Source organism: Carcharodon carcharias, chromosome 16 (assembly GCF_017639515.1).
Source record: "Carcharodon carcharias isolate sCarCar2 chromosome 16, sCarCar2.pri, whole genome shotgun sequence".
Taxonomy (NCBI): Eukaryota; Metazoa; Chordata; class Chondrichthyes; order Lamniformes; family Lamnidae; genus Carcharodon; species Carcharodon carcharias.
In genome coordinates this window covers 1,566,057-1,593,082 of record NC_054482.1, presented here as the reverse complement: position 1 = coordinate 1,593,082, position 27,026 = coordinate 1,566,057, and the positions used below count along the sequence as shown (strand labels likewise).

At 45.5% G+C, this 27,026-nt stretch overlaps 1 protein-coding gene across 1 annotated transcript in view; it reads right to left on the bottom strand.

Annotated features, from left to right (window-relative positions):
• Positions 1–16,021: 16,021 nt before the first annotated feature.
• Positions 16,022–27,026, bottom strand: part of LOC121289361 (regulator of G-protein signaling 8-like) — a 47,827-nt gene continuing 36,822 nt past the window's right edge. Inside the window, exons 5-6 of the mRNA XM_041208732.1 lie at positions 26,680–26,846; positions 16,022–16,207 (exon numbers count right to left, since the gene is read on the bottom strand). Of these exons, the coding sequence (XP_041064666.1) occupies positions 16,022–16,207; positions 26,680–26,846 (353 nt within the window). The remainder of the gene's footprint in view (positions 16,208–26,679; positions 26,847–27,026) is intronic.

The window sequence follows — 27,026 nt, the reverse complement described above, 5'->3', positions numbered from 1 at the left end:
TGGACTACCACTTGGCCCTGCGCCCTTTGTGCCTGCGCCTGTCCTCCCACAGGTGGCTCCCCTTCCTCCCCCTTCAGGCCCTCTCTTCTTCCTCAGAGACCACAATCCCCATTCCCAGGGTAAGGGAAGGCTGTCTGGTACTTGGAAGGGTCCAAGTATTATGATTCCTCCAAAGTCCTGAACGGAAGCCTGTTATTTCTGTCAAAGCAGCTCTGAAGCAAAGTGAAGTTGCTCTGTTTACACAAGCAAGTAGCAATAAGTAATAAACTAAAGCGCTAACAACTCGCATTAGCGAGCCCACTCAACCCTCTTTTCCCGCCGGTGGATGAGGTTTTTGAAAACGTGGCCTACCTACCTACCTACCTACCTGTTGTGTTCCTGCAATGCCCTGAAAATCTCACGGGCTGTGAAAAATCGTATTCAACTGGTGCCTCAAGGGCCTTGACTGGCCCGTTAATTAATGGCGGGCGCCCCTCCGAACACATAGTGCGCCCACCTTCCGAAATATCGTGGTGGCGTGCGGTGATGTCGGGATGCACGCCTGACATCATTGCGCGTCATTTTAAGCGTCGGCGTGTCAGGTAGGTCCCTGCACGCTGACTGAAAAATTCTGCCCAAGACAAAGCAATAAAAAGGCACAGAGGTAAAAGCAAAATACTGCGGATGCTAGAAATCTGAAATAGAAACAGAAAATGCTGGAAAAACTCAGCACGTCTGGCAGCGTCTGTGGAGGGAGTAGCAGAGTCAATGTTTTGAGTCAAAAATAACTCTCCTTCAAAGAAGAGTCATATTCGACTTGAAATAGTAAATCTGTTTCTCTCTCCAAAGGAACAAAATTCCTGTGTGCCAATTAGACTACTGCCCCCTCACATCTCCGGAATTTGGGTTGGCTCCAGTCCAATGTATGGAACACATGTCGACTGTCCTTTGGTGGATGTCAAGGGCCTTCAAGTGACATATGTTTCATAAGGTTTTTAACTTAGCGCAAGATTGAGTTTACACCAGAAATCCTAGTCAGAGGTGGTAATAATCAGTGTGAGAAATGTCATGCTGGAATAACAAGGGAGTGTCTAGTTAACACAGAGCACTGCAAGAGACTTTAAGCCTGAGGCTATTAAAAAAAGAAAGACTTGCACTTGTATAGCACCTTACATGACTACTAGATGTCTCAGTGCTTTACCACCAATTAAATAGTTTTTTGAAGTGTAGTCACTGTTGTGAAGTAGGATTTGGGTGGAATATGCTGTTTCCGTGCCGCACTGTGTGTGTCCCCACCCTTGTCACCTAAATAGAACATAACTAAAACATTGTGGTAGCTACGGCAACTGGTGTACTTCAAAACTATTGGCTTTGTACAGGGTCAGCAGAAATAACTTAGAAGTGAAACTAAAATCAAAACCTCTAAAGAGGTAACATGACTTATGATGCAGCAAAAACAAGTGGAAGTACCTCATCTTTATTTCTCAAGCTTTTCCACGTGCTGGGATAAAACACACTCACGTTCACCAAGCTAATTTACACTGTCACGTTAAATAAAGTTTGCTACACTGTTGCTATCCACAGAAATTGTTAACAAGTGCTCATGACTTTTACATCCTTATGCATGTGAAGAATTTGTCACCAGCATCTGTTTTCTCTTGCTATGAAAATATTATGTAGAATTACTCTCGAGGCTGTAGTGGGTACAAAATTTATATCCGTAGTGGCCTAAAGTAGTAGCTGCAGTTCATGCACATATTGCTCAGGGAGTTAACATTTGGATGATGAGCATCTGTGGGAGGTATGTGGAATAGGCAGATCATGATGTCAATCAGTGTCCAACGGTGGTGATGTGACATGAGTGCTGCCATTGTGGAGCCCAACACCCAAGTTAATGCTGTTTCTTAATTACACACGGCTGAACGCACCTTCAATAACAGGAAGGACCCCCCCAACCTCCAAACACAATGCTTTTTAAATAGATTAACAACTACTTTTAGGTTGGTTTCTGATTGATTTCTTCTGATTTTTGCTATGATTGTCCAAGTGTTTGGTGTCTTCTAGACTGGAGTAAAGTTGCAAAGGTCCACGGGGAGGGGTGTGGCAGATGAGTAAAGACTTTGTTCTGACTTCAAGAATTCCCCACAAACCTGTTGATACGGGTGCATTGGTAGGCATTCCCCTTGGAATAGAGGATGTCCTGGAGAATGAACGCAGAGCACACAAAGCAGGACAAGGGGGAGGAAGAGGAGGAAGAAAAAGGCCCCATTGAAAGACCATATCCACTCTTGGTTTTTAGGGAGTAATTCTTCTGCCTGAAGCTTTGTGAGCAGCAATGTGTGCACCACCTACGCCTCACAAGGGATGGTCTTACTGAAATCTGTCACCTTCTGCAGCCACAGCTGCAACTTTAAAGCAGTGCAAAACCCACATTGCCCGTGACTGTGACCGTGACCATAATGATGAATCTTTTTGCGTGTGACTCCCCCCTGGCTGGAGCTGGAGATGTTTGCAGCATCTCTCAGTTTTCCATCTTTAAAGCAGGCCACTGAAGTTCTGCAGTCCAAGAAAGTTGAATACATTTCAGCCCCTTGTCTAAGAGCAGCAGGAGTATTGAGCGAATGAAAGAGCTGTCCACAACCAAGTGACCGAGTGTTGCAGACTGACACATTGCAAGATCCAGGACTACATGCCGAGGGGCCCACTAAAACTGCTGCACAATGGACAGGCAACAGTCTATGGTCTTCCTGTCATTGTGTACCATGGGCTGGAACCCATCTGACATGAAATGTATATTGTAAATATAACCCGTAATTGTAACTATTGTGAGGCACCTCAGGGTGCTGCATACTGTACTGAAAGAAATTAAACAGTATTGCGCTTTATATCATGTCAAATTTGAACTGTTATGTAATGTGCTTTTCCATATTTTATGAATGAAGTGCATTTTTGGAAAACAAAAGGCTCGATGAAGATTACAGGGTTCCATGTGCTTTAGGATGTCATTGAATGAACGCACAGTTCCTTGTGGCCACCACATACCAACTCTATCTTATCCTATGGCCGAAAGGGATTCCACTTTCTCAGTATCCAGCTGCTCTGTGATCATACACAGAGAATCAATGCCCAGTGTCCTGGCAGCATGCCTTCTGCGGCCTGTGGCAGTCCACTGTGCCACCTGTGTTTGAGACACCCTGGGTGTCTATTGGATAACAGGGGCTAGCAGCTGTTGACATGGCTGCTGACTCTGGTACACAACCCATGCGCATGTGTGCAGCATATATACAATGAGAGCAAGGCTGTCACACAAACTGTGATAGAGCAGACCATTGGCATGTTGAGACAACGCTTCAGCAGCCTGGACCGCTTTGGAAGGAGCCTTGCCATACTGCACAGAGCGGGTCTCAGCTGCATGCTGCACACCTTCACCATCTTGCAGGGTCAGCCTTGCCACTAGTTAGACAGCGACCAGCCGCGAAGCAGGAACATCAGGAGGTGGAAGATAAAGAAGAGGGAGGGGAAGGGCAACCTAGGTGGTCCCATTCTGCCTGAGCTGCACGCAAACAACTCATCCAAATGTGATACAAGTGAAGATAACACCATCACCAACATTTCCACACCTTGGGATGAATCTAATGCCCACCTCGGAGACAGGTTTGGAGGCAGGGAGGGCCATGTGATCAGATCAAGCAGGAAGGTGTGGGTGGAGATCCCACCACCTCCCTCCGATTTAATCAAGGGTGGGAAGGCTCAAGGATGGCTTTCCCACCCTCAGGCCAACTGAAGCCCTTAAGTGGCCACTTAAGGAATATCCTCGTGGGCAGGCTTGGGCCTGGTAGCAGGGTCCCTCCTTGTTTGACACTCTGAGCCTGGAGGAGACACCTGCTGATGGAAATGGATGGGCCTGGAGTACGACTCCCCCCTGCCCTTCAAATCAAACCACCTCCACTATCCTCCCCTCACTGGGCCCTCCCTGCTGGGCCCTGGCAACCCACTCCACACTTCTTTCCTTGGGCTCCAGCAATGATATATACCAACAAGCATACGTACATTCATACTTACCAACTAGGAGCAGGAGGAGGCAACTTGGCCCTTCAAGCCTGCTCTGCTATTCAGTAAGATCATCCCTGTTGCAGGTCACACTGCAATTCCATTCCCAGTGGAGCTACTGGTACTGAAGAGGCAGGCTATCTGCCCTGCGCCAGGATTTCCGGGATGAAATTCACCTCACATGAGCTGAGAAGGCTGTTGGCAGGCAGGTGGGTGCCTGATCGGGATCAACTCGCATCAGGTCTCCCAAAAATGGCCACTGTGGGGGGCGAGCATCCCGACATCATCCCACAAATGAGCAATCTTCAGGTCGGCGGGCACGCGTGGGTGTGAAATCCAAGCCCACCAACAATTAAAGGGCCAATTTAGGCCATTAAAAAGGCAATTGATCCTGATTTTAATTTGTCTGTTCGATTTCATGCTAGTCGCACAAACAAGATGGACAGGTTTTTAATGAAACATCTCCAAGGGCTGGATATAACAGCTCAGCTGCATTGCCATTGAGAGTAGTGAGGGATTTAGCAGATAATTTGCTGCTGGTTGTTTATTTGAACTTGATAGCTTCATCTCTGTTCTGAGCTTCTGTTTTAGCATTTCCAGGCTTCGTTTCAGGACTCGTTGGTGTCTCCAAGGCCCCTGGAGGATTTATGACCGTGTGGACTCTTCCAGGTATCTGACAGCCTTCTGTAACCCTGGGAATGGGGATTGTGGTCTCGGCTGGAGGCACCTCCTCTGAGGAGGAAGAGAGGGGCAGAAGGGAGAGGAGGCCGGGTGTCCCAGTGCAGCTTCCAGGGAGGGCGGCCTGTGGGAGGAGAGGTGCAGGCACAAGGGACACGGGGCCAGCAGGGAGGAAGGGGCCACAGAAGATGCCACTATCCTGCTGCCAGAGTTTACAGGCGGCGATGCATTGTCTGAGGTGCATTGCCAAAGGAGGCTCTGCCTCTCCAGGGAGACTGTGACCTCCATTTGTCAGACAATCGGTCCTGAGATCACCTCCAAATGTGTGGGTGGAAACCCCATTCCAGTGGCTCTGAAGGTCACAGTGGCCCTCAACTTCTATGCCTCTGGCTCTTTCCAGGGCTCAGTGGGTGATCTGTGTGGAGTGACCCAATCAGCTGTCCACAGTTGAATCAAGCCGGTGACAGAAGCTCTGTTCAGGCGGGTACTGACATTTATTAATTTCCGTATGGATGAGGCCAGCCAGGCTGAGTGAGCCAGAGAGTTTACAGCCATTGCTGGCTTCCCCCGCGTCCAGGGTGCTATAGACTGTACACATGTGCCCATCAAGGCACCAGTGGGTCAGCTGGGTGCCTTCATCAACAGGAAGGGCTTCCACTCCATGAACATCCAAAGATAAAGAATATCTGTGACCACAAGATACAGATTCTGCAAGTTTGTGCAAGGTACCCTGGCAGCTCCCATGATGCTTACATCCCTGTTCACCCCCAGGTGCCAAGGCTATTCAGTGCTCCAGCCCGACTGGGTGGATGGTGCAGGGTGAAAAGGGCTATCTGTTGAAAAGGTGGCCAATTACACCTCTCCACCATCCAAGAACAGAGGCAGAGTAGGGGTACAACAGGAACCAGGCCTCCACAAGGGCAGTAGTAGAGAGAACCATAGGTCTTCTCAAGATGTGCTTCCAATGCCTGGACCGTTCATCACCATCCACTGCAGTACCCCCCACTGCGGGTGTCACTGATAGTGGTTGCATGCTGTGCTCTCCACAATCTGGCACTGGCAAGGAGGAAGAGGATCTTGAGGCTGCTCCACAGGCCACAGATGATGAATCCAGTAGTGAGTCAGAAGGGGAACATGGTGAGGAGAATGCTAAGGGCGTGGAATCAGACCTCTGTATCCTTCAGGGAGGCAGGGATACCAGGGACGCCTTGATCCAACGCTCCTTCAGCCAGGCTGCCAAAGATCTGCTCCCACCTCAAGCCTCCATCCTGGATATTTGAAAGGGCACTTTCCTTCGAACCCAAAGTCCACTCAGTGCCTGTGCAATAAAGTTTCGAGCCACTCATGTCCAGCATGAGATACTGGCGTGCCCTGCACCTACAAAACAAGTGAAGCAGACTCAGGTCATTAAGACAAAAGCAAAATTTTTATTGTGTTGGCACTCATGTCAAATTCACATTACTGTATCTGGTGTTAATACCCATGCCAGTAAACGTATTAACAAAACATGGCAGAACAAAAGATCCCTGGTGAACAGTCCCACTTGTGCTCCTGGTGCCTTAAACTTACATTTGGGAGTGTTGTGTCTTTGTGCCCCATCTTGCAGGCAGTAGCATTGGGGGCAGTCTGCTGACTGTGCTGTCCTGTAGGCGTTGATGACCTCGGCGGTTATCCTCTGGCCAGTTGAGCCTGTGCTAGTCCCGTCTGAGAGGGAGTGGCCAGTGCCACTGCTGGGCACTCCAGGTTTTTAATCAATAAGGGAATCAAGAGTTATGGGAAAAAGGCAGGAAAGTGGAGTTGAGGATTAGCAGATCAGCCATAATCTCATTGAATGGCGAAGCAGGCTCGATGGGCCGAATGGCCTACTTCTGCTCCTACGTCTTATGGTCTTATGGTCCTCGTGCATTATGGCTCATCAGGTGCCACGGTCACTGGCAGAGGGGCAGAGGAGCTGTTGCCATTGTCCAGAGCGCCCTGAGAGGAGTCCGCAGAGACAACAAGCTTGCGTGCCAACATACAGGCGCTCTGGACTGCCCTGCTCGCCACTGATGGACGGGCACCTAGCTGGGATACTGGGTGCCTCATCCATCTTCCACACTGACACTGACCACCTGAGGTCACTGCCTGTGTGAGGGTTTGCAGATCCGAGTGCAACCCCAGGATCCCCTGATTCTGTCCCTGGAGCTGCCTCTCCATAAGAGTTGTCACTCTCTCAATGGAGGAGGCAGTGAGCTCGGCCATGAGGGTCAATGCAGTGCTCACGCTCTGCATGGACCCCTCCACAATGGAGACCATGGCACTCAGACCCTCATGGATCTCCGCCAAATCCTTCCGCACATCCCGCTGGACATCCAGCATCTGCCACCTAATGGACAACTCCAGAGGCTCATCATCTGCCTTCGAATCAGCATTGTCCTGGTCTCCAGCAGTCCTCCGATTACCGGCGCCCTGGGCACTCTCTGCCTCCGTCTGCTCCTCATGCGAGTGTGAAGTGCCCTCACCGCTGTGCACAGACATTCTAGCCCACGATCTAATGCCCACCGAGATGTTGGTACCTGTCCTGATACTTGGTGCAGAGAGTGGGTGTGATGCAGGTGCATCTAAAGCCCAGTGGTCCTCTGGTGTCAAGGATGACTCTTTGGGGTCTTGCGTTCGTGGATGAGCTGGTGATTCTAGGCGATAACAACAACATGTCATTAGTTAAAGTCATCACGCTGTCACTGTGCATGTCAGGCACCCTGGTGAGACAATGGAGATCTGTATCATGGTGCCATCGTCTTTCAATAATTAATGGGGACTCCAAGTTTGAGGCTGCCATTAATGATCGGACTGCACAAGAATGTTTGCACAATCCGACACTCTTGCCTCTGTGCACTGCTCCCTTACCTTCGTCAGAGACCCCTGCCTCTCCACGACTGTATGACTGAGGTGGGTGGTGACTCTTCAGCTTCAAGGCATCAATCTCGTACCTCGTCAGAATGAGGTTTGTGGAGCCTTCACCTGTCCTTGACCTCTCGATGTTGTTATGGCTTCTCTTCTCCTGAAATGATAGAGGAGCATTGATTTGTCCACTCTTTACCTGCAATGCCATTGCAGCCTGACCAACCCACCACACCCCACCCCCACCAACCCCCCCGGACACCTTGCAGGACACATCCGAGTTGTGGCCTTCGACCTGCAAGGTCAAGCAGCCAGGGTCAGTGACAGTTGGCACTCAGACTCTAACACCCCTGAGTTCCATGATGCGATGGACAGACCTTAAGACTTCTCCACAGAGATCCATGCCAACTCAGTACTCACCTTTGCTGTGCACAGCAGATCATTGAACCTTTTATGGCACTGCACCCATGTGCATTGCAGAACATCGTGGCCTCTGACCTCGGCTGCCAACTCCTCCCAGGCTTTTTCGGTCTGGTGTGGGGGCCTCCTCCTCCCAACCCTGGGCACTAGAGTGTCCCGCCTGACACCATCCTCCTCCACAAGGACTGCGAGGTACTTGTCTGAGAAACGGGGTGGGGTGGGGGGGTTGGGGTTCGGGGGGGGCACGTGCCCACCTGACTTGTCCGGTGAGGCCATTGTTCAAATGAAATGGTTTCCTGGACAGACACCAAAGATTCTCCCCTGACAGCATTCAGGCAGCTGCCTCTGCTGGTTTTAAAGTGCCCGCTGGGTCCCCAATGGACCCGGTGCCTGATAGGCTCCTGCCTGGCCCTTCCCGACCATTGGGAAGACGCGTTTCATGCTGGGCAGACCTTAATTCGCCATCCAGCGGGAAATCATGTTTGCAAAGTGGCCACGGGCGGGAGTGGATTCCACATCTGCTTCTGCTTCTGTCGACTTGGCGTGGACGCCAAACATGATATTCAGGCCCATGCTAGTTTTCACCCTTATGTATTAATACATGCCTCCCATGAGTGTCTTCCTGTCCGAGTGCTCTTACAGTGTGCGACCCCAGAGGCTGCAGCATGGCTGGAGGAAGGAGACTGACTTTCAGTTGGGGAGGCTGCAAATGGGCCTTGGAGGATGTCCTCAAGCAGCTCTGGGCCTAGCAGAGGACTGAACCACCTTAGCGTAGTGGCAACAGTCTGGGCTAGGTGGTTGAGTTGCATCAATAGGGCCACTAATAGGGCGGCTGTAGCAGGAGCTCAAATGCTGTTACCCTGAGAGAGAACAGCAGGTCTCTGCACCACAGAGCCACTGCCACATCTCTGGGTCTGCGCCTCTCAATCCTAGCGTTTTGTCGGAGGGCTGATGGCTGGACTGTTGCAAGACTCTGCTGGCCCCTTTGAATACTGGTGCCTGCAGCCATGATGGCAAAGTTCTGGGCTCGCATGATGGTAAGTTTACCTTTCATAACTTCAGCCTGAGCTTCTACTGCAGCTTCCAGACACTGGGTGGATTCTGCTTGTGCTGCAATGGAAGCTGAGATTTTGGCTATCAGATGCTGCATCAGGTTTGAGTCCACAAATGTGCTAATGGAGTTGGCCACTAGTTTCATGTTGGATAGGATAAGCTCCATGCTGAGCAAAACACTGTGCAAAGTTCGTTCCAGACTCCTCCATGCTCCTGCCAATGCCAAGCATTTCATTGGTCATACACTTTAGCTTTCTTTTGCAGCCCTTCCTGTTGAAGTGCTCATTTGAGTAGTAGAATGTAAGCCAGACCTCCCCTCAGGGAAGCTGATATGTGCATTACCCTTGTCTCCCACCTTGGAGACAGTCTATATCTTACCATGTGCATATCTGCCTCTAAGCTCTAAATTACACGCAGTGTCATTATCTGAACTGGTGGCTGCGAGTGGGACATCGAGCGAAGGTGTTACTTGATCATCACTGTCTTGTTTTCTATCTGTTCTTCTTCCACCTCCTCCTGGCCAAGTTCCAACTCTTGGGCATCTTATTGGAGAAAGGTACAAGGATAGGTTGTAGTGAGGGGAGGTAGGTAACTTAAGAGGTACATGGTTACACCAGCTGTAGTTTTGAAATTAGAAGATATTGTAGGATGAGGGAAAATTGAAATGGGAGGTGGATTATGTATAAACATCCCACCATCTTCCATTGTTTCAATCCCACAGTTGGTCACAGCCCAATCAATGATTGCTCCAACGATGGTGATTGGAGTAAGGACATGCAGCCGTTCATGTCCCTCTCTGGTTAGCAAACATTGCATCGTTTGTTTGCCATCTTGTCTTGAACAAGAGAGGGAAGAGTATCAGTGGGTGTAGTGCAATGCGTTGTAGGGTTCCATTGTGCTGCCTTTTATTATGTGAGTCTGGTAACTGATCTATGCTCACTGTACTTGATTGGTTAGGCTTGGGTGTTAACTCAGAGCTTGAGTAAACAGAGAAGCAGCTTGAAACTAGAAGCTGAGCCATCAGCATGAATATAGTCATTTTGTGATTGCAGTTATTTTAAAACTCTTGTATATAAACTTATTGCACATTTAGAAACTAGTGTCATCTCTGAATTGCTCTGAGATTTATAAAATATACAACAAACTGGCTGATACACAACAATGTTTGGGTGATGTGACCATAATGGATAAATAGTTGACAGTATCTGAGATATGGGAGTGAGGCTTGCATCAGTGCTAAGTGCGCGAGTGTGAAATAACATATATAAATATTAGAGTTCTCATCGATAGCAATTGTTGGGAAGTGAGAGGTGGGGCTGTGGTGAATTGAGTACTGATTGAGGCTAGCAGTGCAGTCAGTGGAATATGGCATTTGAACATGCATTTACTGACATTGACCATCCATGTGAGGTCATTGCTCTCTTTCTGCACTGCATCCAGACTCATGCAGTGACACCAATGTCTATCTGCCTTTTGTGAGTGTGTCTGGAGGGCCTTCTGGTCCCATGTGGATATGACCCATTTCTCTTCCTAACCTTCTCAACCAAGCTCTCCAGTCCAGCGATTGGAAATCTTGAAGCCCACACTCTTCCATGTTTCGCTATTATTATGTCTTTTTCCACATCAGAATGAGCTCAGAATGGCTTTCTGCACCTGTAGTATCTGCAATGCACTTCCACTTTAAGAGGTGCAGGCTAGCTTTAACTGGTGCTTGCCTTGCAGAATTTTGGGCCTTCTACTGAGGCATGTAGCCACTCACCGCGCAGGTAGTGCTGGTTCAAGCTGCAATCATGTTACTTAGCAGGCAGCGCAAAGTTGGTGTGGTGTATGGCCTGCATGAGAAGCAACAGGCACAGGTTATAATCCTGCATCGAAGTCAGTTCTGTCGAAGGGTCATGAGGACTCGAAACGTCAACTCTTTTCTTCTCCGCCGATGCTGCCAGACCTGCTGAGTTTTTCCAGGTAATTCTGTTTTTGTATTGAAAGTGCCTTCCTGGTTAAAGTGGCTTCAGAGTCCTAATGTCTGAGGTGGCCACTTCATATGCCTGAAAAATCAGGCATTGGGGGATTGGAGAAGGAGTGACCACTTCACTCGCTCCATTTTCTCTTCAACCCACGCAGCCCTTATCTGGAGGGGGAGTTGAAATTCCTTCTGTGTGTTCAAAAATGTTAAGGAAAGGTTTTCTATCATATTTTGTCTGCCCGACAGTGCTGTAAGTGTACACCGTATGCAGGGCCGGTGCAAGAGTGTTAGGCGCCCTAGGTGAACTTTCAGCCTGGTGCCGCACCCAAACCCACCCCCTCCCCCAAGCCCTCACCACAATTAACTTTCGAAACGAATACATTAAAATGGCCCCACTCTCACACAACTACTAAAAATTGTCAAACTCACAGGTAGTTGTTACCTGCAGCCATTCCCTCACTCCAGTCTCAGCCTCCTGCTGTTCTGCAGCACCATGCTCCCTTGGCACGCTCAATAGCTTCACACGCTATGCTCCCACACCTCTCATGAGACCTCAACACCCAGGTCACCCAGGAGCCCTCTGATTGTTTGAAAGCGCAGAATTCATAGGTAGCCAGCAGCACCACCCATTCCCTGCACATTTTAAAACATTTTTAATGGGATGTGGGCATCACTGGCAAGGCCAGCATTTGTTGCCCGCCCCAAATTTCCCCTGAACTGAGCAGCTTGCTAGGCCATTTTAGAGGGCAGTTAAGAGTCAACCACATTGTTGTGGATCTGGAGTCACATGTAGGTCAGGCCAGGTAAGGAGGGCAGATTTCCTTCCCGAAAGGACATTAGTGAACCAGATGGGCTTTTACAACAATTACTGATGGTTATGGTCACCATTACTGAGACTAGCTTTCAATTCCAGATATTACTAATTGAATTTAAATTCCACCAGCTGCCATGGTAGGATTTGAACTCATAACCCCTGAGGATTAGCCTTTGTATTACTCGTCCAGTGACATCACCATCTCACGTAGATAATTTGCTGGATAATAGAAATTCATTGTATTGTTGTTGTAGGGCGGCTGACTTGTACTATTAGTAATCGAGTTGAACTGCAGACACTTCTTAAGTGGGAGCAATAAGTTTATTTACAATGTACTCAGCAGCAACTACACATGTGCTTTCAACTTGAACTCAATCTCTACACTGACTGCTAAGGCAGCCTGTGCTCTCCTATTGGTTACTACAGATCATGTGATTTTTCTTAACCAGTATTATTCTTACAGGCACATTACACACAAATTAAAGTCATAATTACTACAATTGTGCTTATGAATCAAATTTCTGCATACCCGTCAGTCTCACTTTCACACAACTGCTCCCCTGGATTTGGTCTGACTCGAGGAAACTCACACTACACCCTCTTTGCCATTCCTTATCCCAGTCTGTCAGGAAACTCGCTCGCCTCTGCTCTACCATTTCTCGGCTCCACCTTTCATTAATTCTCGGATCTCCATTTCAATTGACTTTGAGCTATAGAGCACAGGAGCGTGAGGTCTTCCCGCTGCACATCGCTGACCGGGCTGAAGGGTGGGCAGCCATGAGAAGCTGAGCCTGACTCAATACCAAAACCAACAGTGCAATGGAAAAAAGCACCAGCACAAGCAGCAGCAGAGAATGGGTCATGGGATTTGCAGGAAAGGTGAGAACGCTGGTGATCACTGGGCGATGAAGGCAGCTGAAAATGGGCTGAAGGGCAGCCCCGAGCAGCTGGGTACCAGAACCAATGGCACAGCATTTAAAGGCGCGAGGGGCGGCGGAGAGAGAATGGGTCACGGGACTGTGGGAAAGGGGGAAACTCAGGTGAGAAGACGAGCACTTGCCGGAGGTGACAAGGGAAGGGAATCTGTTTGGATGGTCAGCGGGCATGAAAAGGGTAATGGAAGGCTGTCATTAATGGGCATACAAGCGAGAATAGGTGCAGCCAGGAAAGAGCTGCCGTCTGCTTCAGAAATTTCCAGGCTAACTAAACGGAAACTACAAACGGCTTCAAAATGATATGAGTATCTTCTAGGAGTTGCCAGGGTGTTGCCACACGGCAAATCTTGCTGCCCTGGGTGACTGCTTAGTTCGTCTAGTGGCTGCAATGGCTCTGACCACATGGACTGCAGCGATTCAAGTAGGTGGCCCACCACCACCATCTCAAGGGCAATTAGGGATGGGCAACAAATACCAGCCTTTCCAGTGATGCTCACATCCCATGAATGAATTAAAAAACATCTTTACTTAGCTGTTGTAAGCCCAACAGATAGGTATAGTGCACAGTGACTGAGCAAAAAGTTACAACTGATCAAAAATCAAGTTAAATTCTTGAATCAATAAAAAGAGTTTACACTTCATTTTAAAAGATATATGGGTGGCCCAAAAGGAACCTTAAGCGCTTTATTGCAAGTAAGCAAGCCTGATTCATGCCAAGGCATATTACCAGCAATTCCCATATTACCCACCGCAGAATAATAATAATCATAACGTGGGTAAAAATATAGCTCCTATCAGATAGAAATTCCTTTTGCTGCTATTCACGTAGGGAAATCTAACCAAGTCCCTCTCTGTTCAGCTCCAGTATTAACATGTGTGGAGATGTGTTTGTTTTGAATATATCAAGTGTTCCTGATTGTATCTTCTGTCCTTTTAAGACATATGAAGCAGAGGTCAATTTAAAAAAAAAGTCAATTCTTGGGATATGGGTGTTTGTAACAAAGCTGACATTTATTGCCCATGTCCGGGGGCTTTTGAGAAGGTAGTGGTGGGCCTTTCTCTTGAACCACTGCAGTTCACATAGTTGAGGTATTCCTACAAAGCTGTTAGGTAGGAGTTCTAGGATTTTGACACAGAAATGTAGAAGAAATGGTGCAATGTATCCAAGTCAGGATGATGTGTGACTTTGAGAACTTGGAGCTGATTGTATTCCCATGCACTGGCTGCACCAATCAGAAGCATTTAGAAAAACAGAAAGATACCAGCGAGTAGAACGAGTGCAATTCAGATGAATCTCTAAGATGAAACTAAGATGGAAACAGCAAAGCGCAACCTTTTATGGAAACCACACGATTAGGAGGGTGAGATTAGCATCACCGACATATTTAGTGAACACATTATCACCGTCATATGGAATTCCTGTGTGTGTTACTTTAACACATTAAGTTGTTAGCAAATTTATTAAAATAATGTGCACAATTACTGTATGATGTTGGTAATACATTCAGTGTAAATACTGCCACCTTGAATTTCGCTCCATCAATAATGGTCTTAATCCCACTGTCAAATATTGCTTATTATATATAATATTTCATGGATTGTTTTTCAAATAAAATTTGTTTTTGTAATTTCCTTATTGTTAATGAGTGTGATTTATTTTTAACAGCCAGAACCATAGATGAACGGAAGTAGGCCCCACAACTTGGAAAGTGTAGAATGGAAGAACAGGTAAATCATAAAGCAATTAAGTAGTGTCAAATCTGAGGGTGTTCAGTGAAGTGAGACACAGATGAAAACGTAAGAAGGACTAACAGGCGCGGAAGACCTGTCAGTATAGTACATCCTACCGTTTCTCCTGCAGTATTTGACCCAACTTTAACTTTGGGTGACTAATGTGTGGGTATAATCCAAGGAGGGCAGAAAATCATTCTGGCTTTGACAACAAGGAGTCCAGAAGGTTTTAACTTCTGAGCCTCGTCTGTATAGTATCGCGAATAAAGCTTTAGTTCAAACTGCTATTACCAATCACAGAGCCTTAGAACAAAATCAAGCATTACTTAGGTTAAAGCTAAATTACAGTACAACAATTTGAATTTGAGCATGATTTTATTCTGTTGTTGAAACTATAAAACATTTCAAAAGTAACTATTGCCAAGAAGGAAAATTGGAAAGCATCATAACAGTTGATAGTAGCAAAATAATAGCTGGTGATCGTATTAAATGGTTTGAGTAGCCAATGACAGTTGTAAACGCTTACAGAGTCTGTGACAGTCCTTTATTGGTCTTCCTTATCAAATGTAAAGACAAGTATGAGAAGGGGAGAAGGCGGGAGAATGGGGTGGAGAAACTTATTAGCCATGATTGAATGGCAGAGCAGACTCGATGGGCCGATAGGCCTAATTTCTGCTCCTGTCTTATGGTCTAATCAATCTGACCTCCCAAGTCACTTAAAGTGCATTACTGTCAAATTTGGAGTGGATGTCTTTACTCCAGCCCTTTGTTTAAATGTTGTCCTTTTGACAAGTGCCTGTAATGTTTTCAACAAAAAGTAAAAAACTACTTAAATAAAATAGGGAGAAAAGTGCCATCAAAAGGAGTAATACCTCAGTACACTATTAATAACGATAACAGTCTTTTTGAATTATGTCAAAGCCTATTTGAACCACACTATCAGAATGTTTCAGGCCCCCTGAATTCACTTTTCAAGGTCAGCATGATCAGCTCATTAATGGAATAAATTTAGCTTCATTTGATGAGTCAACCAATAACTGAGTCTCAATATAGTAAAACCTTACTGTTCTAACTTACGCAATTATAGACCCTTCGGTGCAAAATATTTTGCTCGCTGTTCCTGGCTAAAGCTCTATTATTTTGAACAGCACAGCTCAAACTTAGATCCCAAATAAGGCCACCTCCTCTGGAAGACCCACAACATTAGTAACAACAAGATTTAACATTCTACAGTACAGTGTTTAGATCAGTCTTGGAGTGTGTTAACAAGGGTACATCCAAATCTTCTGACAATAAGAGAATAAATACACTGTGAATATTCTTCTTTAGGGTTTTAGCATTTTAACATTTAAACATTTGAGAACATTTCATTAATCACTTTTGCCATTAATTATTTCAGATTGGCCTGAGCAATCCAGACTGTTTTAAATCACTTACAATATTCTCAGTGTCCAGCAGGCGACTAACTACCATTTCTAGTCGGAGTTTGTTCTACATAATGCCAGGAACAGAATGGCTTCATTTCTGTTGACTGTTGTCCGTCTTGTTTACCAATTCCAGGTAGTTGTTGGATCTCAGGAATCTGGGATAACAGTCTTTTGCCATCAGGCTGTAGATTAGCTTCTGTGCCAGGTCAAAGCTGGAGGGAGTGGGCTCACTGATTGTTTTGTTAATATGCTCTCGTGTTGTAAAATCAATGTTAACCTGCGAGAAAGAAAGTGAAGGTACAAAAATGAAAATGCTTGGGTGGTGTTGCCTTGCTGTACCTGTTGACTAGATTCAGGGCTTTCTGAGAGCATCCTTTAATATGTGTATGCAACTTCAGAGGTAAATGTGGTCCTGAGCTACACAAAGCAGGAGGTTTAAGGTTTAATGCAAGGCACAATTGGTCTGAGCATTGGTGATAGGGATGCTAACCTGCCAAGGTTACCTTGGAATCTCCAGGAATTAAAGATTAATCTTCAAGACACTGATGTGAATGATCCAGGAGGATAAAGCATAGGTGGTATGGAAAGAAACTGGGCTAGATCTGGTTTGTGTCACATTTGGGCCTTGGGGCTAATGATTCATGACCTGTTGCGCCTGTGGAAGTGGAGGTAGGCAACACACAAATTTGCCACCTCATTTACCTGGTTTTAGGACTGATCCGAGCAAGGCCAATATTGCTGGCTACCTGAGCACTCAGCAAGAGACCGAGCATATGGTGTCACCAGCTTGTTCTTCTTAAAGGCAGTCTGTCCCTCTTAAAGAGAAAGCTGCATTGATTTACAGGAGGTGCTGCTGAACATTATTGCTGCAATTCTAAACAAGGAGCATGGAACATCGGGCAGAGAGAAGTTTCAAAGGTCATAGATAAAGGCCTTAGTGATGGAGATGGCATGTTCCTTAGGGATCCAGGAGGCCTTGAAGGATGACCCTCCTTCAAGGTCAAGTAGAAGAAATTAGAAGAAGGTGACCAGGGAGGTCAAATGCGATGTGTTATCCCAAGGAATTGGTCATAATGTCACACGAAATTTAATGGTCTCAAGGTCAATTAATCCATCATCATAATACATCTGCCCTTGCTATAACAGTTTCTCAATGCACCACACCGCCATCACTCACCAGCACCAGTCCCTAACACTCAGGACTCACACCTGACATCCAGATACTCCAACTCACTTTCAAATGCATTTCAATGAAACAGGACTCATACCCAGCTCCTGCTGCTTCCACATACCTCCAGCTATTCAGCTAAGGCAGGCACGTCACCCAAACAATGTAGCACAATCGCTAACATTCTACCCTCTCTCTTGCAGGACAAGGTGGCACACAATTGAAGGGAGCAGAGCAGAACTGATGTTGGAAAGGAGAAATATGCTTAGAAAAAAACATATAGTTAGCAGTCAGTGAAATTGGTAAAGAAATAGTTAATGCTGTTAATTTCATTTTCCTGAAAACTGCTTCAATTTTGCTTGTCTAAAAATAAAGCTGATGAAGTGATTATTCTTAAGCGATGACAGCTCAAATGGGCCCATGGTCAGATGAGGTCTCTGCAATAATGAGAAAGCAACTGAACAGACACTTGAAACAAACAACCATATTACAAAGCTGTTAGGCTTTTCATTTAACATTGCTTTATTAAGATTCTTGCTGAAATACATCAGTTAATTAATGTGTCCAAGTAGAATAGAAGTTACTTTATTGAACAACCCAATAATTCAATAGACTGATAAGGAATTGGACCACTTAGACCGTATAACCATTATAAACAGCCCATGGGCAAGTCTTCTGAACAACTTTGGGCATAAATAAATGGTGATGGGACAGAAAAAAAAGTTAAACCTCTGAGAGTTAGCTTGGCAACTGGAGAGGGAATGTTTTTGGAGATGATGCAACTGATCATGAAGAACAGCTTGAGAAGAGGAAAGCAAAGGATGAGGCATACCTGACTGATCAAGGACAGAAGGTATGTGCAAAGGCTCAAGAAGCTAATGGCAGGTGAATGACATTAATGGTGGGCTTTTACTCCATGGTTTAGAAAAAGAACTTGACATTTTAGTGGGTATTTGAAATAAAGTAAATCTATATAGGGCAATCAGGCCCTGTCAATAATCCATCTAGGCTCATCCCTGAAAAAAGATATAATGTAAGTGCAGGAGGCAGTGGGCAGAAATTCTTAAGGGTGGATTCGTGCTGATCCTCTTGAGTAGTTTGAGAAGTCATGAAAATTTGAGGCACCAAGAAGGTAAGTGAAAGAAGAAGAATGAACGATTTGTTTGCGAAAGCCAGCCCCTCCGCCTGATCTGGAATTACACTCACTACCTGTCATAGTCACGTGTTTTTGCTGTTTGGCCAGTGTGTTATATCCCATTTTAAACTCTGATTAAACTCAACATACCCACCATATTGGTTGCAGTCAATCTTGATTAAAATATCAACAAATTGGAAATATTAAAATAAGTAACAAAGTTGAGGGACATGGACACTCCTGAACCCTACAGAGGAGATGGTTCTTCATATCATGAGACCATGACATTTGCCATCAATGAGAAATTGAGAATGAAGGCATGTTTCCTGCCTTGTGCCCCATCTCAACTCGCAGCTCACCCTCATCCTGCCATCCAGCATGATGAGCGAGCTGCAAATGGTGTGACCATGGACATCCCGCTTTCCACTTCACCTAGCTTCCCTCATGTCCAACCTTTCCCTTTCTGAATTGCTGCTTCTAGATGCCCAGGAATTGCTGCCTGCTCAACCACAGCACACCCAGGGGGAGGAAAGAGAGCAACGTCACAGCACTGATGAATGCTCTGTTACTTGATCTGATCCTCACAGGCACCAACCCAAATACTGGCACTCCATGTAACTTAAAGGCTGTGTTCTGCGCATGGGGAGTCACGGGGCACAAATGGGCTGCAGCTTGGTCAGGGGGGTAGGATAGTTTGTGTGCCAAATCACCAAAGGGTGAGGCTGCAGACAAGTTCAGCTAAAGGGAATCAGGTGAGGACCTTGATTGAGTGGCGACAAGAGAAAAATGATGAGGATCCACACTCCATACATTGGCTCAGCTACCAGACAGCATCCTGTCATGTCAAGAAACATGGAGGAGTATGGTTCCAACTTGGCAGAGGGCATGTCACAGAGCTTCCCCTCCCTGCAGCCTCTGCTCCATCTCACTGTTGTCCTGCAGATACAGAGGCCCTGCAACAGCAGTCCACACACCCCTTATAACCTTTGTGTAAATAGGAAGCCCTTCCTATGAGGATGCAGCAACACTTGCTGCCAAATGTGCTGGTAGGGCTGAATGTTACATGACAACACCAGCTCAGAGGTTTCGGGTGCATGCGAAGATTACCTGTGTGAACGTCCTCCCCAGCATGGGGCAATATGTGGGCTGTGCAGGAAGCAACTGGCAATGCAGTTTGCCCCACTAGGAGGGCCTTTGTCTTCTGTAGCACCGACTCCAGTGTTGTTATGGACCAAATTGTGTACTCTCTGTTTATTCATTTCCGTATATGCCTCATCAAAATTTTTTAAAATGTATTTATTCTGTCATGGGATGTGAGGTCAGCATATGTTGCCCTTGAACTGAGTGGCTTGTTCAGCTACTTCAGAGGACAGGTCAAAGCAAAATGCTACGGAAATCTGAAATAAAAATAAAAACAGAAAATGCAGCAGGTCTGACAGCATCTGTGGAGAGAGAAACAAAGTTAATGTTTCAAGTCCAATATGACTCTTCCTCACAGCTGCAGAACTTCTTCAGAGTCTTCTACATTGCTGTGGGTGTGGAGTCACACACATGCCAGACCAGGTAAGGACAGTAGGTTTCCTTCCCTAATGGACATTAGTGAACAAGATGGGTTTTTACAACAATCAAGGATAGTTTCACTGTCACCATTCCAGAGACTAGCTTTATATTCCAGACTTATTCATTGAATTCAAATTCCACCAGCTGCCAAATCCTGGTGGGATTTGAACCAGTGCCCCTAGAACATTAGTCTGGGTCTCTGGATTACTAGTCCAGTGACATTACCACTACATCACCATCTCCCACATAAAATATTGGAGAAGAATAAAGTAAATTGGCTGTTTAACTGCTTGGGGCATTGCAGACGAGAGTTTATGTGATGAAACCTCTACGACTGCATCCAACAACAGCTGGCAACCTAATTGATGAATGTATTAAAGTTACAACTGACCCTGCCTGCTGATTATTATGTGGGTAGGGTGGATACATAGGCAATTGACATGGCTGTGAGAGCCTCCATGGACCAAATATCTCTTTTTCATTTAGTTCTTCCTTGTGCCCTCATCTTCTCCCTGCCAATACGTCCACAGCTGGATTGGAGCCAAACACCTACAAGCTGCAAATCAAAATCTGGCTGTCAATAAAACTTGGCAGATTTAAATGTAACCCAAAAATTCCCTCATTACTTAAAGATCTGGGTAATTAAAATTTTTAATCATGTCTCTATGTTTTCATCTACAAAAGCTGAACAATTTGCTGTGGTTGCACTCTGGCCAATTTCAATCCTAAGCTTTCTTTGTCCTAACCTGAAGTGTTGGAATGCAAACTCCCCTTTGTTCCTGGTCACATATATCAGAGGGATGAGGGGTGATTCTGTGATGCTGTGGTCCCCTCAGGGAACTGTACTCCCAGGGAGAGTGGGTCAGAAAACAGGAGGCACTCTGCTGCAACCCCTGTCTCTGACCCTGACACTCGCTGAGAGAATGGGGTTGTGCGTGAGTGGGTGGGTGAGTGAGTGGGTGGGTAGAATGAGGGGGCCGCAGAGTCATGGTGGAAGGTTGGGAGTGGAGTGCCTGTCATCTTCCCAACTACCTGTAATACACTGACGGGCGAGGAAGGTTGAGGATTAGGCCAATTGAGGCCCTTCAGTATTCTCCCAGCAGCAGGGGAAGGATGGAGGCATGTCACCACATGGGTTGGGGCCCAGTAAAAGCTTGTGGGCTTAGGCAGGGCTGGCCTGATCAGGCACTCTGTGGCTCATGGAGGCCCAGCATGGTGCCAAAGGCCACTCATGACTGAAACAACTGCCTGTCCTCAGTAACTACCATCAACCTCCAAACTTGCTGGGGCTTTGCCTGACTAGCCCTGGTGAGCCTGACGCTTTAACTTTCATTCCGGGGCCTCCTCCATTGAGGCTGGTCCCAATTGGTTGCTGTCCCAGCAATGGCCACCGCTTACAGAGGCACAGCTGGGACAGAAGAGCTACTGGCCCTCAGACTGACCAGCAGCTCTTTGAGGCAGGATGTCTATCCTTAAAGGGATTGGAGCCCTGACATTTCTCCCTATCGTCAGGTATCATGCCCTAAGAGGGCTTTGGCAACAATGGACTTTCTTGTTAATCTTGCTCTGGAGATGTGGATCATCTTTGTTGGTGGTACATTTATCCAACATGCGAGGCCCTTTAAAAAGATTGTTCTTTGTCTACTTTGATCTCTTTACCATCAATATTTCCTATCAGCTTCAGACTTTCTAAATCATGAGTTTTTATTCATGCCAAAGAAATTCCAACGTTGTTTCCTGACCCTGGTCAGCAGAGTTCTCTTAGTTTCAGATTTTGCTAGCACCTCTTCATTCGTAGTATGACTTGTCCAAGATATCTTCATTATTCGCCTCAAAAACCATAACTCTGCAGCCTCAATTCTTCTCTGTATTGCTTCAGTGATCGTCCAACATATGCTTCCATATGTCAAAATTCCAGGATTCCCAGCTTTGTTTTCATGGCTAATTTTGAGTTGATCATAATCTTATTCATTTTTTGAAATGCATCTTTGGCTATTCTAATCCTTCGTCTTATTTCTTGATTGGACTTTCTGTCCGACATTAACATACTCCCTGGGAAAATAAAGTTTGTCTACCTGTTTGATCTTTTCATTCTTCACTGTGATCTTACATTCTGGTGTGATTTCCTTTTTGGACACTACTAGATATTTTGTTTCCTTACAGTCTATTACGGCCGAGCACCCTTTCTTCTAATTTTCACTCACTATTCTGTCCAAAATCTTTTGCAGTTTCTCTTCAGAGTCACCAGTGAGAATAGTGTTATCGGCATATCTTACTAGTTGGAGGTTACAACCTTAATAATATAATCCAGGAAGGTCTTCAATCTCTCCCAGAATATTTTCACTGTACGAATCGAATAAATATGGGGAGAAAACCCCAGACACCCCTGTTTGATGCCTCTTTTAATCTTCGCAAAATTGCTTAGATCTGCTCAACTTTTACAGCTGCAGCTTGTTTGTAATAAAGATTTCATATCACTCTTGAATCTTTTCCATCAAAGTCAAGAGATTCTAACATGCTCATCAGTTCTTCATTAGCTGAATTTTACCCCTGTCGATGGGGTTGTGTGGGGGCGGGTGGGGGGGGGTCGAACCTGATCGGTGCCCCAAATTGGGGACGCGCCGCCATTTTATGTGGGCAGTCCAATTAAGGCACGGAGGTGCCTCAGGGAGATCAGCTTGTCATGTGTAAATTTAAATAAAGGGAAATAAAGCATGTCCCCTCGTGTAACAATGACACATGAGCTGGAACATGTGAAAGAATTATTTTTAAGATTTTTATTGACTTTTCAGACACATCATGAAACTTCATCCCACCCATGGATGAGGTTTCCTGAAAAATACATTGGCCGCTCAGGCTCTTCGCCTGTCCGCCAACCTTAAGGTTGGACAGGCAGCTCATCTAATTGAATTAATTACTATTTAAATGGCCTTAATAGACCTTTGACAGTTTGGCGGGTGTACAGCCGGGTTGGCTGCATGCCTGCCGAACTGAAAATCTAAATGACCCGTAGTGATGTCGGGACATCTGCCCGATGTCACCGGGCATCATTTTAAGTGTCAGCAAGCGGGCCCCAGCCCCCCACCCCGCTCGCCGACCGGAGAATTCTGTCCCATGTTTCAGTTTGCATCAAATGCCTTACTATAATAGATAAAACACATGAGTATATCTTTTTGCATCTCTATGGCTCTCTCTGATAGTGTATGTATTGTAAACATAGCATTTCTTGTTTCTCTATCTTCTACAAAACCACATTGAAGAGCTGAAATTTCGGGCTTTATCTTGCTCTTGGTCCTATTCATCAGATTGATAGTGTGACGGAGTTTACATTCAATTGGTCCGGGCATTTTGGGGAGCGTAATAAATATTGATTGACTTAAGCCTTCTGGGAAATTTCTCGTGTCGTAAACATCGTTAGAGTTGAGAGTCAATTTGTTTATTCTGAAGTTTTCTAAACTTTTAATTTGTTTGGTGACTATCACATCTGGGCCTTTGGCTTTATTGTTTTCTTGTTTATCAAGCAGCCAATTGTCTGACATGCTGTGAATTGTATTGGGGCTTCCGGAATTGGCCTTGGCAGCTGAGCTGCCCATACCTATCAGTACCACCGCTGGGGCCAGCATCGGGGCCATTACAGTAATGCTGTTTGCATTCTTCCTTCACTTGGGCCACATTCATCCTCCTACTGGTCCTCTAGAGAGTGCGGATGGAGAGTTATTGGTAGATAATAAGAAAATGGTGGATGAAATGAACAAATATTTTGCTTCTGTCTTCACTATAGAGGATACAAAGAAAACATTCCAGTCATAATAGTGATAATAAAATGACATTACAATCATTAGGGAAGCAGTACTGAGCAAACTGATGGAGCTGCGGGCTGACAATCTCCAGATCCAGATGGACTTCACCTTAGGGTCTTAGAAGAGGTGACTAATGAAGTAATAGATATGTTGGTGTTAATTTTCCAAACTTTCCTAGATTTTGGAAAGGTTCCATCAGACTGGAAAGTAGCAAATATAACCCCTCTATTTAAGCAGGGAGGGAGGCAGAAAACAGGAAACTATAGGCCAATTAGCTGGACGTCTGTAATGGGATGGTGTTAGAATTGACCATTAAATAGGTTATAGCTGGGCACTTAGAAAAACACAAGCTAATTGGGAAGAGTCAACATAGTTTTTCAAAAGGGAAATCATGTTTAACCAATTTATTAGAGATGTTTGAAGGAGTAACATGTGCTGTAGATAAAGGGGAACGTGTAGACGTGCTGTACTAGGATTTCCAAAAGACATTTGACAAGGTACCACATAAAAGGTTACTGTGGAAAGTAAAAGCTCATGGTGTAGAGGTAACATATTAGCATGGATAGGAGATTGGCTGGCTGGCTGGCAGAAAACAGAGAGTATGCATAAATGAGTCTTTTTCTGATTGGAAGGATGTGATGAGTGGAGTCCCACAGGGGTTTGTGCTGGGACCTCAACTTCTTACAATTTATTTCAATGACTCAGATGAGGGGAGCGAAGGTATGGCAGCTAAATTTGCAGGCAACACAAAGATAGCTAGGAAATTATGTTATGAAGAGGATGTCAGGAGTTTGCAAATGGATATAGATAAGTTGAGTGAGTAGGTAAAAATCTGGCTGATGGAATATAATGTGGGAAAGTTGTTCACTCTGACAGGAAGGATAAAAACGCAGAATATTACTTAAGCGGAGGACAACTGCAGAATTCCAAGGCGAGAGGACCTGAATTTTACACTTGCCTTGCGTGCCAAGTCAGTGGATCCGGAAGCATTTGTGAAATGCGTTCCTGCTTGCGATCGGCCCCTGAACACAATTTCATGCTGGCCGGCCAGCCAATGTGAAACACGCGCTGAGAACATTTCAGCGCTGCTGAGGAGGGCGGGAAGAGGGTGGGCACCAATAAAGGTGAGGGTGCGGGTGAGTGCAGACAGTTGCTGCGGAGCTGCTTCAGGGAGCCACAGACCTGTACATATTAATTGACTGGAAAAAAATGCATCAGACTGCGTCTACACAACACATTCAAGCACCTGACAGCAGAACTCAAAAAAATCAGTCCCCAGGTGTTTTTGTAAATTATATTTCACCCCTGACATTTCATCCTGCCCTTGAATGAGGTTTTGTTAAAATTGGGCTGCCCATCTACCCATTTTGCCCATGTGATGAATGCGAAATCGCACAGACAATGTAAAATCATGGACAATCGGGTTTTTAATGGCCTTAATTGTCCCTTTAATTGTTGGCAGGCACGGCTCTGATTCCCGCGTGTGCCTGCTGACCTCAACACTGCTCATGGGCGTGATGAGGTCAGGACACATGCCCGACATCATTTTGGGCAATTTCAAGTGCGTTCGGGTGGGGAGTGCGACTGCCCGATCAAAGTAAGATTCTGGCCTAGATGTTCTAGTACATGAGTCACAAAAAGTTAGTTTGCAAGTACAGCATGTAATCAAGAAGGTTAATGGAAAGCTATCCTTTACTACAAGAGGAATTGAACATAAAAGTAAGTAATTATACAGGACATTGGTGAGGCCACATATTGAATACTCTGTGCAGTTTTGGTCTTCTTATTTAAGGAAGGATGTAAATGCATAGAAGACGGTTGAGATGAGGTTTACTGGATTGATACCTGGAATGATTGGGTTGTCTTACAAGGAAAGGTTGGACAGGCTGGGCTTGTTTCCACTGGAGTTTGGAAGAATCAGAGGTGACTTGATTGAAGGATATAAGGTCCTGAATGGTCTTTACAAGGCAGACATGTAAAGAATTAGGGGGCACTGTTTTAAAATTATGGGTCACCTTTTTAGGGCAGAAAAGAGGAGAAATGTTTTCTCTCAGAGGGTTGCGTAACTTTGGAACTCTCTGCCTCAGAAGGCAGTGGAAGTGGTGTCATTAAATATTTTTTAAGGCAGAAGTAGATAGATTCTTGTTAGACAAGGGAATCAAAGGTTATCGGGGGTAGATGGGAATGTGGAATTCGAAACACAAGCAGATCAGCCATGATCTTACTGAATGGCGGAGCAGGCTTGAGGGGCCAAATGGCCTACTGCTGTTCCTATTTTGTATGTTGGTATGTTTGTACATTAACACCCCAGCAGCCAGTAACGATTGGAGCCAGCACTAAATACTCTTCTCTGACAGGGGCTTAGCCTGAATCATCGAGTCTATACTTGTAACCTGCACCTGGAAACTAACGTAGTACCACCGAGAATCTGGGATTCTGCCTGAATGACCCATGCAGGAGAGGAAAAGGATGTAGTAGCCCATGAAAGATGTGATTTTGAATGATTGAAATTTCAGAGTCCTATTGCATGATCGCAAAAGTGGATTAATTTTATTTAGAAATCATGTCACTTGTTCTAAAGAGCAAAAAAGTGTAACCGTCCTAATACTGGCCCCAGGTGAACACCATTACTGTCCAGTCTGAAAAACAATTAATCATCACCCTTTTTTGCTTTCTATCTCTTAGCCAATTTTGGATCTGTGCTACCACTGTCCCTTTAATCCCATGGAAGTCAACTTTGCTAGCAAGTCTATTATGTGGTATTTTATCAAACGCCTATTGAAAATTCAGGTGCACATCAATCTGTCTACTGTCAATAACTCTCCTGCTACTTCAACAAAGAACTCAATTTAGTTAGTTTTTCATGATTTGCCTTTAACAAATTCATTTATTAGCCCCTCCTCCCAAATGACAATTCGTTTTATCATGGATTATTATCTCAATAGGATGGAGCAGGATGAAGATGTTTGAATATAAAAATCGAGATTTTAAAACATTTTGCTAGAGAGCTTCCAGTTTTCATTTCAATGATAGCTATAATCATAAAGTCAATTTACTTTTAAAACAAAAGCAAAAAAATTCCATACCTCTTTAGGGGCCTCAACTTTAATAAATTGAGTGTAAATCTTCTTGGCCTCAGAAGCCAGTTTTGTAGGAGTCTTGATTTTCTTGTAGTCCTCACAGGCCAGCCAGAAGTCAATGTTCTCTTCACTGAACTCGTTCCTGAGGAAGCTCCTGAAGGTGGCCCGACCAACTAAGGGAAAGGAGCGATCATTTAGCAGACCCTCGAAAACATGGCTGGCTGTAACACAACCAAGGATGGGAAAACAGAAAATGCTGGAAGTACTGCAGGTCTGGCAGCATCTATGGAGAGAGTTAAAGTTTCAGGTTCTTATTTCAGATTTTCAGCTTCAGGTGGAACGGTGGGAGGAAG